This window comes from Dromiciops gliroides, chromosome 1, assembly GCF_019393635.1.
Source record: "Dromiciops gliroides isolate mDroGli1 chromosome 1, mDroGli1.pri, whole genome shotgun sequence".
In the NCBI taxonomy this organism is placed as follows: Eukaryota; Metazoa; Chordata; class Mammalia; order Microbiotheria; family Microbiotheriidae; genus Dromiciops; species Dromiciops gliroides.
In genome coordinates, this window is record NC_057861.1 from 79,085,123 (window position 1) to 79,097,473 (window position 12,351).

The 12,351-nt window shown below is 52.2% G+C and overlaps 1 protein-coding gene across 2 annotated transcripts in view; it reads left to right on the forward strand.

The window, feature by feature from the left end:
* Positions 1-1,086: 1,086 nt before the first annotated feature.
* The window catches only part of NAPRT (nicotinate phosphoribosyltransferase), a 33,123-nt gene continuing 21,858 nt past the window's right edge, over positions 1,087-12,351 (forward strand). Inside the window, exons 1-13 of one of the 2 annotated variants that reach the window (XM_043975944.1) lie at positions 1,089-1,385; positions 5,035-5,162; positions 5,272-5,354; positions 5,465-5,595; positions 6,497-6,612; positions 6,998-7,194; positions 7,325-7,465; positions 8,879-8,963; positions 9,156-9,236; positions 9,325-9,427; positions 9,726-9,892; positions 10,161-10,268; positions 10,521-10,732. In XM_043975944.1, coding sequence (XP_043831879.1) covers positions 1,139-1,385; positions 5,035-5,162; positions 5,272-5,354; positions 5,465-5,595; positions 6,497-6,612; positions 6,998-7,194; positions 7,325-7,465; positions 8,879-8,963; positions 9,156-9,236; positions 9,325-9,427; positions 9,726-9,892; positions 10,161-10,268; positions 10,521-10,589 — 1,656 coding nt within the window. In that variant the 5' untranslated portion in view covers positions 1,089-1,138 and the 3' untranslated portion in view covers positions 10,590-10,732. Of the gene's footprint in view, positions 1,386-5,034; positions 5,163-5,271; positions 5,355-5,464; positions 5,596-6,496; positions 6,613-6,997; positions 7,195-7,324; positions 7,466-8,878; positions 8,964-9,155; positions 9,237-9,324; positions 9,428-9,725; positions 9,893-10,160; positions 10,269-10,520; positions 10,733-12,351 lie in introns of those variants that run through there. The other variant, XM_043975943.1, reaches the window with a different exon arrangement.

Genomic DNA, 12,351 nt, shown 5'->3' on the forward strand with positions numbered 1-12,351 from the left:
TGAGAACTCTGGTCGATCTTGGTAGAGTAGTAATGAAACGTGTAGCCTACCTCTGCTAAAAGATGGAAAAAGTGGAGAGGGAAGGAGGCCGTCATCTAGAATGCTGCATGTAAGGTCCAGTTGGGACACTACCTGCTGGTTTTACTCAACCGTTTGTTTTGCTTTGTTCTATGCAACAAGCTTTTTACTGAATGCCTACTTGGCAGCTAGGTGTCAAAGTGGGTAGATCAATGGGCCTGGAGTCAGGAAGACCTGAGTTCAAATTCAGCCTCAGACACCGTACCAGCTGTGTGACCCTGGGCAAGTTACTTAACCTCAGTTTGTAAAACGGTGATAATAATGGTTTCGAGGACCAGATGAGACAATAATTGTAAAGCTTTTAGCACAGTTACTGGCCCATAGTAAGCATCTATAAATTATTATTACTAGGTGCCAGTTAGTGCTAGACTCTGGGGAAACAGTCCCGTGTGCTGTTACAAAAGTATGGGATTAAATGCAGAGGAAGAGGGAACTACATCCAAAAATGACCCTGTTGTAGGTAAATAAAAGGCATCAAAACTTGTCTTTAGAGAGAAAAATTTGGAACTCGAAATCTTATGAAAACAAATGTGGAAAACTATCTTTACATGTAATTGGAAAATAATAAAATACTTTTATGTTAAAAAAAACTTCTTTAAAACAAAATTAGGAATTCACGTCTCCTGCAGACAACGAGTTTAAGAGAAGTGCTGCAGGACTAGCTCCTCTGGGGGACGGAGAGAACTCCCAGCATCTTGCCCCAAAGGGACTTGTACTAAGTGGTGGGGCCGGGGCTTTCGGACTCGGCCTTGGACTCCGTTCCCAGCGTTGGTTGGCACGAGTGGGCAAAGGAGCTCAGCCGCCCCAGACGGGGAAACCGAGAGGCCTGGCTGTCATGCCGGGCTGCCCTGGCCCAGAGCCTTCCCGGCTCACGCAGGATGTGGGCCAGCCTCGAACCCGAGGCCGGGGCGTCAGGGAACTTCCCGAAAGGCGTCGTGGCGTTGCTGGGGGCGCGGATTCCTGACTGTCACGGCCATTGGTCGGGGCGTGTCTCCACGTGACGCGGCTCTATGCCCAAGCGTTCCTAGGAGCGGGGACATTGCAGACTGTGGGCTGGAGAATGGAGAAGCGGTCGGCGGAGCTGGAGCCGGAGCAGGACCCGGAGGCGGAGGCAGCGGCCCGGGCGCTGCTCACCGACCTCTACCAGATCACCATGGCTCTGGCCTACTGGCGGGCGGGCCGGGCCCGGGAGCCCGCCGAGTTCGAGCTGTTCTTTCGCCGCTGCCCCTTCGGGTCCTCCTTCGCCCTGGCCGCGGGGCTGCGGGATTGCATGCGCTTCTTGCGCACCTTCCGCCTTCGTCCAGCAGGTACCGCGGCTGCGGGCGCGACCCCGAGCCCGACCCTGCCCCCGAGCCGGACCCTACCCCCGAGCCCGATCCTAACCCAGACCCCGACCCCGACCCTAATTCCGGCCCACCCCTGCCCCCGACCCTAACCCCGGCCCTGCTCCACCCCAGTCCCACCACTGACCCCGCAGTCCCAAATTCAGACCCTTTGTGCGTCCCTACCCCAGTCCCCTCAGACCCTCCATACACTCCAGCCCGAGCACCCCGGGACTCAGACCGCTGCCCTAGGCGCACCATCGGACCCTGCATGTGTCACTGCCCCAGTCCCAGATTCGGAGCCCACCCCAGTACCCTGAGGCCCCTGGGATCCTAGATCCCAGATCCTGGGTTCAACTGCCCCCTTGCCAGAGCTGCAGCTCCTGTTCCTAGTAGCCTGAGAATGGCGTGGATGGTCTGAGGGACAGAAGGACGGACTATATGGAATTAGGAGCGGGGTGTGGGCGGCGGACTTCGTGGGACCACCCGCGCGTGGGAGAGGGGAAAGGGGGGAATTGTTCTAAAATCTTGAGGACATGAGGGAAAGCTCAAATACTTCCGCTCTGTTGTGGGTCTCACTTTCCCCTCCCGTAAAAGTGAGGTGTTGAATTTAATGATCTCTAGAGATTAAATCTCTTTAATTGCCTCGTGGGTCCTAGGTCCTAACCTCTTTGTGGGGAATGAGGAGCTGAAAGTTCGCTCAGTCTTGGGCAAGTCTGAATGGGGTGGGGCTACGTGGGAGGGGAGGAGGAGGAGGAAGAATCACAACTCGATTCTTGATTGGCTAGGAGTGATCCTGGGATTTGGAGGAGGGACCTAAACTCTGGGTCCAAAGAGCGCCAGGGCTGTGAGGCTCCAGGTAGTCTGAGTTGAAAGTCACGTTGAAAGCCCGACACCAAGCTCAGCCGTGAGATACCAAGAAAGGGAAAACAAACCAAAAAGCCAACCAATCAACCAACAACAACAACAACAAAAAACAGTCCCTGCCCTCAAGAAGCTCATAGTCTAATGGGAGAGACAACAGGCTAAAAGCTAGTACGAACAAAATAGAGATGGAATGGATTAGCAGAGGGAAGGTACTAACATTAGGGAGATCAGGAAAGACTTCTCGCAGAAGATGGGATTTTAGCTGGTCAGCCAGGCCAGGAGATGGAGATGAAGAGTGAGAGAATTCCAGGCATGGGGGACAGCCAGTGAAAATGAGAGCTGGATTGTCTTGTTGGCAGAACAGAAAGGAGACAAGCTGGATAAGAGAGTATGGTGCAAGAGAACTGGAAAGGTAGGAGGGAACCAGGTTACCAAGGGCCTTGACCGCCAAACTGGATTTATCCCATCCTGGAGGTAATAGGGAACCATTGCACTTTACTGAATGGGGAGGCGAGGGGAAGAAGTGGATTGTCAGACCTGGGCTTCAGAGAGGTTAATTTGTCAGCTGAGTAAACTGGAGTGGAGTGGAGTGGTGAGAGACAAGGCAGGGAGACCAACAAGAAAGCTATTGCAGTAGTCCTGGTATGTAAGGCATCGAGGGAAAGTAAGGAGTAATGGATGATACCTAGTTTGTGAGCCTAGGTGACTAGGAGTTTAAGCTAGGAAGATGTGGGTGGGTTTAGGGAGAAGATGATGAATTCATTGTCAGACATGTTGAGTAGAGGAAGATGTCTTTGGGACGTTGAGGTTGAGATGCCCAGTAGTCAGTTAGAATGAGAAATTGGAAGTCTGTTGCAAGGAAATCACTTTATAAATTTAAAAGTTTCCTAAGAATAAGATTGTAGGCAATTATTATCCTATAAGGGAAGTAATTGTCAAGACCAAGATGCCAAGGTTAATGGGGGGGAGTGGTGGGTGGGAGGATTCTGTCTCTGAATCTGAGGAGCAATGAAAGATCAAGCCCTTAGGTCCTCAGGTTAGAGCTGAAAAAGAATGAGAAAGTATGGAAAGAGCCAGTCTTTGACCAAAGAGCAAAGGTCTTTTTGATCAATCAAACAAGCATTTATTAAGCACCTACATATATTCAATCCATGCAGAATGAAAGAGAATCAGTCCCAGGTAGATAAAATGCTGTGGGGTTCAGGGTGGGGGGCCCTAGTGGCAGGGATGGGAATAGGAATCAGGAAAGGCTTCTTGTAGGTAATGCTTGAGCTGTGTCTTAAAGGAAAGAAAAATCCTAGCTGGCATATTGAGGGGGCCGGGGGGAGGACCCGGGGGCGGAGAGGGAGCATATCCCAGACAGGAGAACTTGACACAATCACAGGAAGAGTAGATGGAGCTCTGTGTGGGAGGAACAACAAAAAAAGGCCAGCTTGGGGCATTAGGTGGCACAGTGGATAAAGCGCTGGCCCTGGATTCAGGAGTACCTGAGTTCAAATCCGGCCTCAGACACTTGGCACTTACTAGCTGTGTGACCCTGGGCAAGTCACTTAACCCCCATTGCCCCACAAAAAAAAAAAAAAGAAAAAAAAAAGGCCAGCTTGGGCAAGGGAGTAATGGCTGAGGAAGCTGGAAAGATAATAATAGTGATTATTTCTCTATCACTATGTGCCAGGCCCTGTGCAAAACACATTACATTTGATCCTCATAATAACCCTGGAGGTAGGTGTTATTATCAGCCCCATTTTCCAGTTGAGGAAAATGAAGGCAGACAGAGGATAAGTGACTTGACCTGGGGTCATGAAGCTAGGAAGTATCTAGGCTGGATTTGAACCCCTGTCTTTCTGACTCCAGGCCCAGCTTTCTTTCCACTTCACCACCTAGGTGCCTTTGGTCATTTGGGGCCAGGTCATGAAGGACTTTAATGCCAAACAAAGGAGTTTATCTTTTTTTTTTTTTTAGTGAGGCAATTGGGGTTAAGTGACTTGCCCAGGGTCACACAGCTAATAAGTGTTAAGTGTCTGAGGCCGGATTTGAACTCAGGTACTCCTGACTCCAGGGCCAGTGCTCTATCCGCTGCACCATCTAGCTGCCCCAGCAGTTTATCTTTTATTCCTAGAGGCAATAGGGAGCCCTTGGGGATGATTGGGAAGGGGGATGACATGGTCAGATCTGTTCTTGAAGACAATTCTTTTGGCCACTGTGCAGAGAATGGATTGGAGAGGGGAGATATTTAAGGCTAGGAGACCAATTAAGAGGATCCCTCTGGGAAGCCACAAGGGACTCAGTGAGACCGAAGGCCCAGGACTAGGTTCTTCATTGGGGATCTAGAGAAGAGATGGAAGCTAGGTAACACAGTGGATAGAGGGCTGGGCCTGGAGACAGGAAGACTCAAATTCAAATCCAGCTTCAGACTAGCTGTGTGACCCTGGGCAAATCTGCCTCAGTTTCTTCATTTGTAATATGGAAGTAGTAATAGGTCCTACCTCCCAGGGTTGTGAGCATAAAATGAGATAATATGATGAGATGCTTTGCAGCTATATAAAATGCTACTATTTATCATCATCATTTTGAAATTCTAATGTGGGGGAGAAGGCAGGACCAGGAGCTAGGCCTTGACAAGAGGCTCCTGGCCCTGCCATGGGAAGGTTTCTATTCTGGACATCCATGCATGTAGTCACACACACACACACACACACACACACACACACACACACACACACACACACACACACCTGTGAGCCACCTTACCCTCTGCTCCCCACAGATATAAAGTACTTGGCCTCTGTGCTTCCACCGGACACGGACCCTGCATTCTTTGAACACCTGCAGGGACTAGACTGCTCTGGGGTGACTGTTCGGGCACAACCTGAAGGCTCCCTCGCCTTTGCCCATGTGAGTGTGCCCAACCCTGGGTTGGGGGGCGGGGAGGAGAAAGTGAATTAGAACTCACAGTCTCAGCTCAAGGGAGGTTCTGACGCACCTCATCCTCCTCTTGCTCCAGGTACCGCTACTCTGCGTGTCTGGGCCTCTCCTCCTAGTGCAGCTCCTGGAGACACCCCTGCTCTGCCTCATCAACTATGCCAGGTGGGGACTGAGGAGACAGACCCAGCCCCCTCCCCCCACCTTTGGGGGCAGGAGGGTCCAAGGGAGAGGTGGGAGCCCCTTCCTCACACATGCTTTATTGCCTCCTCCAGCCTCGTGGCCACGAACGCAGCTCGGCTGCGCCTGATTGCAGGGCCAGAGAAGCGGCTGCTGGAGATGGGGCTGCGGCGGGCACAGGGCCCTGATGGGGGCCTCACAGCCTCCACCTACAGCTATCTGGGCGGTGAGGACCCATCTCCCCAGCCTCCCCCAGTAGTGCCCTAGAACCCCTGGCTGTATCCCCACCCCACCCCACTTCCCTCTGCCCCCTGTAACTTGCTAGGCCCTGAAAGCCCTGCACTGCTAACCTGGAGTCCTAGCCCAGGGCTTCTTAAACTTGTTCCACTCATGACCCCTTTTTGCCCAAGAAATTTCTATGAGACCCCAAGAATATAGGTGTAGAAAATAGGTATATATAGCTTTTTACTGTAGTCAAACTTTTCACAACCCCCACATTCAGTTCCCCACAGTTTAAGGAGCTTTGATCTAGAACCTAAAACCCCAGCTGGAAGGAACCTTAAAGTTTGCCTAGTCCAACCTGCTTATTTTACTAGCGCTCTCTCTCTCTCTCTCTCTCTCGTTTTTGGCCAGGCAACGAGGGTTAAGTGACTTGCCCAGGGTCACACAGCTAGTAAGTGTCAAGTGTCTGAGGCTGGATTTGAACTCAGGTCCTCCTGACTCCAGGGCCGGTGCTTTATCCACTGCGCCACCTAGCTGCCCCCAAACCTGCTTATTTTACAAATGAGAAATTGGTGCCCTAGAGCCTCTTACTGTATCACAGCCCTCCTCCCCCAGACCCACCTCCCTTAGTACTTGAGAGGCAGCACCGTACAAAGGAAAGAACTCTGGCTCTGGAGTCAGGAGAGCCGGGTTCAAATGATGCCTCTGAGACATTACTGGTGTGAGCTTGGAGAAGTCATTGAGCTTCATTAGGTCTCTGGTCAGCCACTAAGTAGGAAGACCCCGGCCCTGTAGTGCGCTCTGCTCTGGATGTGCCTTTGGTAGCCTCCAAGTCCCTTATTTCCCTCCTTCACTGCCTGGCATGGCTTTTCTCTGATCCTCTCTCCTGCCCTGCCCCGGTTTAGGCTTTGACAGCAGCAGTAACGTGTTGGCTGGGCAGCTGCGAGGGGTGCCCGTAGCCGGCACCCTGGCTCACTCCTTTGTCACCTCCTTCTCTGGCTCTGAGCAGCCCCAGGTCCCGGTCAGTGTAGTCCTCAGGAGGCTGGGGTGAGGTGGGGAGCCCGGAGCCCTCGGCCCCTAGGCCCTTTCCCTTATTCCCAGGTTTTCCCTTGGAGCTCAGCCTCACCCCCTATTCTCCTCCCAAACCCCTACCCTGAGGCCCCATCTCCTTTCCGGTCCCCATCTACATCTCTTGTCCCAATCCCAGTTCCTCTGCCCTTCCCCAGCCCCTTTTACTAATGAGGAGACTGAGGACCAAAGAGAGGAAGGATTTTTCAAAGGTACAGTGTGGAAGAATCCCAGCCTCCCAAAACATATAGGCCCAGACTGTTCCCTTGCCACCATGGATTGCCCATCTTCCCAGCTCAGTTCCCGATCCTCCAGTCTCCCCTGTCTGTCTCCCCCAGATGCTGGCTCCAGCATCTGGGCAAGGTCCTCCCAGGGACCTCTCCAGCCTTGCTGAGTCTTGGCTAAGCAGAGTGTGTGAGTGCCTAGGCCTTCCGGCAGAAGAGCCACACGCTGGAGAAAGGTCTGCCTTTGTGGCCTATGCTCTCGCCTTCCCCCAAGCCTTCCAGGGGCTGCTGGACTCCTATTGTGTCATGCGGTGAGCCGGCAGGGTGGGAGCTGGAGGAGGAAAGGGCCTTCTTCAGCAGCAGGGGCTGGGGACTGCCCTCCAGGACACAGAGGGAACAACCTCCTCCCTTTCTCTCCCCCCCCAAACCCCACCCCCCTAGGAGTGGCCTGCCCAATTTCCTGGCCGTGACCTTGGCACTGGCAGAGCTGGGCTACCAGGCAGTGGGTGTGCGTCTGGACAGCGGAGATCTCCTGCAGCAGGCCCAGGAAATCCGAAGCGTTTTCCGCAACTGTGCCTCACAGTGAGCGCTAAGCTTTGAAGGGGATCTTGGTGCAATTGCAGGGAGGGGAGTTGGGGAAAGAACTGACTCCTGTGAAGAAGCCTGAGGCAGGAAATGTGACTTATACAGTAGGGGTGGTGGGGGATATGACTAATGGGGAGTGTCATGGCTGGGGAGGTTGCAGGGTGCTTTTAATGGGGAGAGAGAGATTGGGGCCAGGGAGGGAGATGACTCTTGTAGGGACTCATCCCAGGAAGGTAAGAGGTCTCTGTAGTTTGGTAATCAGGCAACAGTTAAGCTATATTAGGAGACCAGTGCCCGGGAGGTCAGAGAATTGGGGCAAGGAGGAGCAGACCTGACCCTAGGCAGTGAAGGATGGGTCTGAGGAATGATAAAGGGGCCCATGAGTGTGAGAGCCTTCTTTCCATCAACCAGCCTGTCAGTGACATAAAAATGGCGAAAAAAAGCATTTACTAAGTACTCACTCTGTCCTTAATAAGCCTTAATTAAGCACCTTCTATGTGTCAAGCACTGTGGTAAGCGTTGGGGGTATGTCTGCAAGATCTGAAAGAGTCCCTGCCTCAAGGAGATTACCCCTAGGCAGCTAGGTGGCACAGTGGATAGAGTGCAGGGCCTACAGTCAGGAAGACCTGACTTCAAAACCATCTTCAGACACTTCCTGCTGTGTGACCCTGGGCAAGTCATTTAACCTCTGTCAGTCTCAGTTTCTTCCACTGTCAAAAAGGAATAGTAGCACCTATAAGGGTGGTTATGAGGGTCCCGTACTTAGCACCATGACTTAAGCAATAGATGCTTCTTCTTCTTCCCCCATTCTAATGGGGGCAACAGCACATATGTGGGGGAGTGGTTGCCCAGAAAGATTGTTTGGGTTTGAAAAATTACAGGGATGAGTGGATCTGTAGAATAGATGGCCACGGCTTTTTCAGTAACAATAGTAGTCATGATTTGTATCCCCCCTTTTACAATTGAGGAAACTTGAACCAACAGGTTAAGTGACTTGCCCAGGGTAACCCAGCTAGTAAGTATCCAAAACCAGATTTGAACTCGAGTCTTCCTGCCTCTAGGCCTAGCCCTCTATCCACTGTATCCACCGCAAAACTGAGAGTTGGCTAGGAAGAAGTAAACCTGGCTGGTGTAGGGTGATAGGGAGAGGCTGGGCCTAGGCCTGCCTGTTGATTTGTTCTGGGGGAGGAGAACTGGAAGACATTTGAGAGATCATCTATTCAAGCCTCCTTATTTCACCGATGAGGAAGTGAAGGTTTTGAGGGGAAAGGAGTGAATGGCCCAAGGCCACACAGAGAGGGGCAAGGGCCAGAGCTCAACTCTAGGATCCTTGTCTCAGTAACTCTGGGGCACTATGAGGGTCTATTCTACAAAGGAGGGGCTTATGGTCTTGTGTCTTCTCCCCTAAAGTTTCCAAGTGCCCTGGCTGGAGGCCCTGCCCATCGCTGTGAGCAACAACATAGATGAGGAGGTGTTGACCCGGCTGGCTCAGAAGGTCTGAGTGGGAATGGGAGTGGTGGGAGGTGGGGGCGGGTATGAGACTGTCAGGACCCTGGACTGGAGGTGGCACAGGGCCTACATCCAGTCAGGGAGTAGGGTTGGTTGCAGGGAGGGGGACGCAGGAGGTGGCTGCCTCAGGTCCTGGGGGGCTCCAGGCCTCCCATTCCCTCTCATCCTTCCCCTGCAGGACAGTGAGGTGAATCTCATTGGCATCGGCACCAGTGTAGTCACGTGTCCCCTGCAGCCTTCCCTTGGCTGTGTCTACAAGGTCAGTGAAGGAGGGCAGACAGTGTGGGAGGGGGGCACAGATGGATGGAGATGGGACACGGGGGTCAGTGTTGCCCTTGTTCTCGCAGCTGGTGTCTGTGAGAGGGCAGCCAAGGAGGAAGCTGACTGAGGACTCTGAGAAGCAGACTCTGCCTGGGAGCAAAGCAGCCTATCGGCTGTACAGCCCAGAAGGTGAGGGCTGCCCTAGCTGCCCACCCTCCTTCCTCTCCCCCGACCCTGAACGACCTTCCCTGCCCAAGGAGGCAGCACATACCTCCTCTGCAGAGGTTGCTGGGCTATATACTGCCCTGGTAACTCTGGGTAAGTCAATCAGCCATTCCTCAAACTCACAGACCACAGGATATCTAACTTGCCTTCTAAGTCACTCAGAGTCCTGTGAGCCGTGTCCCCGAGCTTTGCCTCTGCCTCCCCGTGCTGGCCAGGGAGGGAGGGAATTGGCAGCCAGTTTCCCCATTCTGATGTCTCCCAGGAGCCCCAATTCTGGACCTGCTGCAGCTGGAAGAGGAGCAGGCCCCCCAGGCTGGGCAGGAGCTGAGGGCGTGGCGCCTGGATGTATGGGGAGGTGACTGCAGAAGCCTGACCCTCACTCCTGCCTCCGTGGAGCCTCTGCTCAGAGTCTACTTCCGCCTGGGCCAGGTGACCTCCAAACAGGAGCCCCATCCCTGCCCTACCAGCCCATGGGTCAAAGGTCATGGGGTATAGGGCACTGTTGTTTCTTGACCCTCCGCTTTCATGCGTCCATCCCTTTTCTTGTCTTTTAGGGTCAGACTTTCCAACTGCCAAAACCCTCCAGCTTTTGCTCCTGGGGTTTCCTCTCTGCTTTCTTCAAACGATTTCTAATTTATCATTCTTCTCTTGCCCCCAAATCTGAAGACTTCCCTTCTTCCCTTCTCCCTATTTCCAGATTTGTGAACCCATTCCCTCCCTGGCAGAGTCTCGAGCCTTGGCACAGAAGTCCCTGAGCTGCCTCAGCTCATCTCACAAGCGACTGGAGAATCCTGAGCCCTACCAGGTATGTGACACCCTCTCCAAAATCTCCCCTTCTGGGGAAGATCTCACCAAGTGAGAGATTTTCCCCATTTCCTCTTCCCCTCCAGTCTGTGGCTTAGATAGGAGATTCCCCTGTTTCCACCCTCCCATTCCCTTCTAATCCCCTAGGTTTGGGGGCATGGGGGAGGGAGGTGAAGGGGGTTGGCCCGCTCCTGCCTGGGGCCCATTTGGTCTGGGATCTTGAGCACCACCTATCTCCTCATCCCTCCCTTAGGTGGCACTTTCTGAGAAGTTGCATGCCCTGCTGGAGAACCTGGCCCAGAGCAGCCAGGAGGGCCCCTGAGGTTGGAAGGGAGCCTTGCATCCAAGAAACCTAATTGCTCTGTCTGAGTTCCAAGGCCCCAGTTTGGGGGATGGGGGTTGGGGTGGGAATCTCCCCTTGGACCCCCCTCTGTAAAGCCACACTAAAGTATTGGTTCTTTTTGATGGATGGATCCTTAAAGTTCATTGCTAGAGGGGAAGGGCAGGGTGGCTGGGCCACCCCTCCATGATCTCCAAGGTCATCTAAGCCAAACCCATAGCCCGGCCCATATCTCCTCTTCAATTTCCCTGAAAAAGGGTCATCCAGCCTCCTGTTGAACCTCTCCCCAACCTCACTAGCTGCAGATCTGACATTAACAAGACTAACATCCTCAAGGCAGGATGGGGTGGGGCAGGCAAGGGGACAGGCATTGTCAATAGGAACCCCTTTACCTGGATATATCATGAAAGTACTGGCGGTAACCTGGCTTAGAACTTAGCATTTTAGAGGGGAATAGAGGAAGGAAAGAGAAAGAGGAAAACAAATTGGTGCTAGGAAAAGAGAGGAAAGAAAGTAGGTGTTGAGCAGAGAGCAGGAAAGACATGAGCAGCGCAGTGACAGAAATGGGCAAGGCCGGTCCAGAGATGGTTTGCCTGGGGTGTGATTTGAGTTGGAGTTAGGTTGTAGACAGCCTCAGATGTCAGGATGAGCACTTAAGAATTGATTCAGTGGGCAACAGGGAACCCTCTGGGGATGGAGAGCAAGAGGGAGGGATGAGGAGATAGGTGGAGCTCAAGACCCCAGACCAAATATTAAGAATATTAGGGAGCATGAGACATTTATCTGGGAGAGCGAGGGGAACAGTAAGTACATCGCTGGATTTAATGTCAGAAAATCTGCATTCAAAACCGGGTTCCTTCACTTATTGTGCATGTAATTTTGAGCAAGACAACTTTTCCACACCTTAGTTTCTTCATCTGTAATAAACAAACAAAAAAAAAGGAGTTGGATTAGGTGACCTCCAAAGGAGCTTCTAGCTTGAAATTCATGATCCTCCAATGTATCCTTTGTCCTGAATTAGGATAAGCCAAATCAACAAGCATTTCAGTGCCTACTTTGTGCCAGGCACCGTGCTAAGCTCTGAGAACAAAAGACAAAAGACAGTCTTTGCCCTTAAGAAAGTCACAGTCTAATGGAGGGGATGGGGGCATGTGGGTAGCACAATGGATAGAGTGGCAGACCTAGGGTCAGGAACTCATCTTCCTCCATTCAGATCTGGTCGCAGACGCTTACTAGGTGTGTGAACTCCGTTTGCCTCAGTTTCCTCCTCTGTAAAATGATCATTCTTTTGTGGATTCTCTCCAACTTGTCAATGTCTTTCCCAAAATGGGACCCTCAGAACTAAACACAGTAACCTAGACATCTGATCTGGGCCTGGGCCTGTGGGACTCTCATTCCCCTCATTTTGGAAGCTCTGCTTCTCCTGGTGCATTTTGAGATCACTTCTTTTTTTTTTTTTTTTGGCTGCCAAACCAGCTTTTGATTCAGGGAGCTTGAAGAACACGAAATCCCCCAGGGCTGTCTCATAGTCACTGTGTTCTTAGCCAATTTCTGAGTTCAATCAAAGAAAGCCAAATACACATTCAAGAAACCTTTCATCTCTAAACGAGTTGGACACACATTTCAGTGGGACCGGGTTAAGGAGCTGATACCCCTGAGTATCACAAGTGGGAGGACAGTTTCAGACCTGGAAGAGATGTTAGGATTCTTTCTAGTCCAAACCAGTCCTACAGAGGAGGAAACT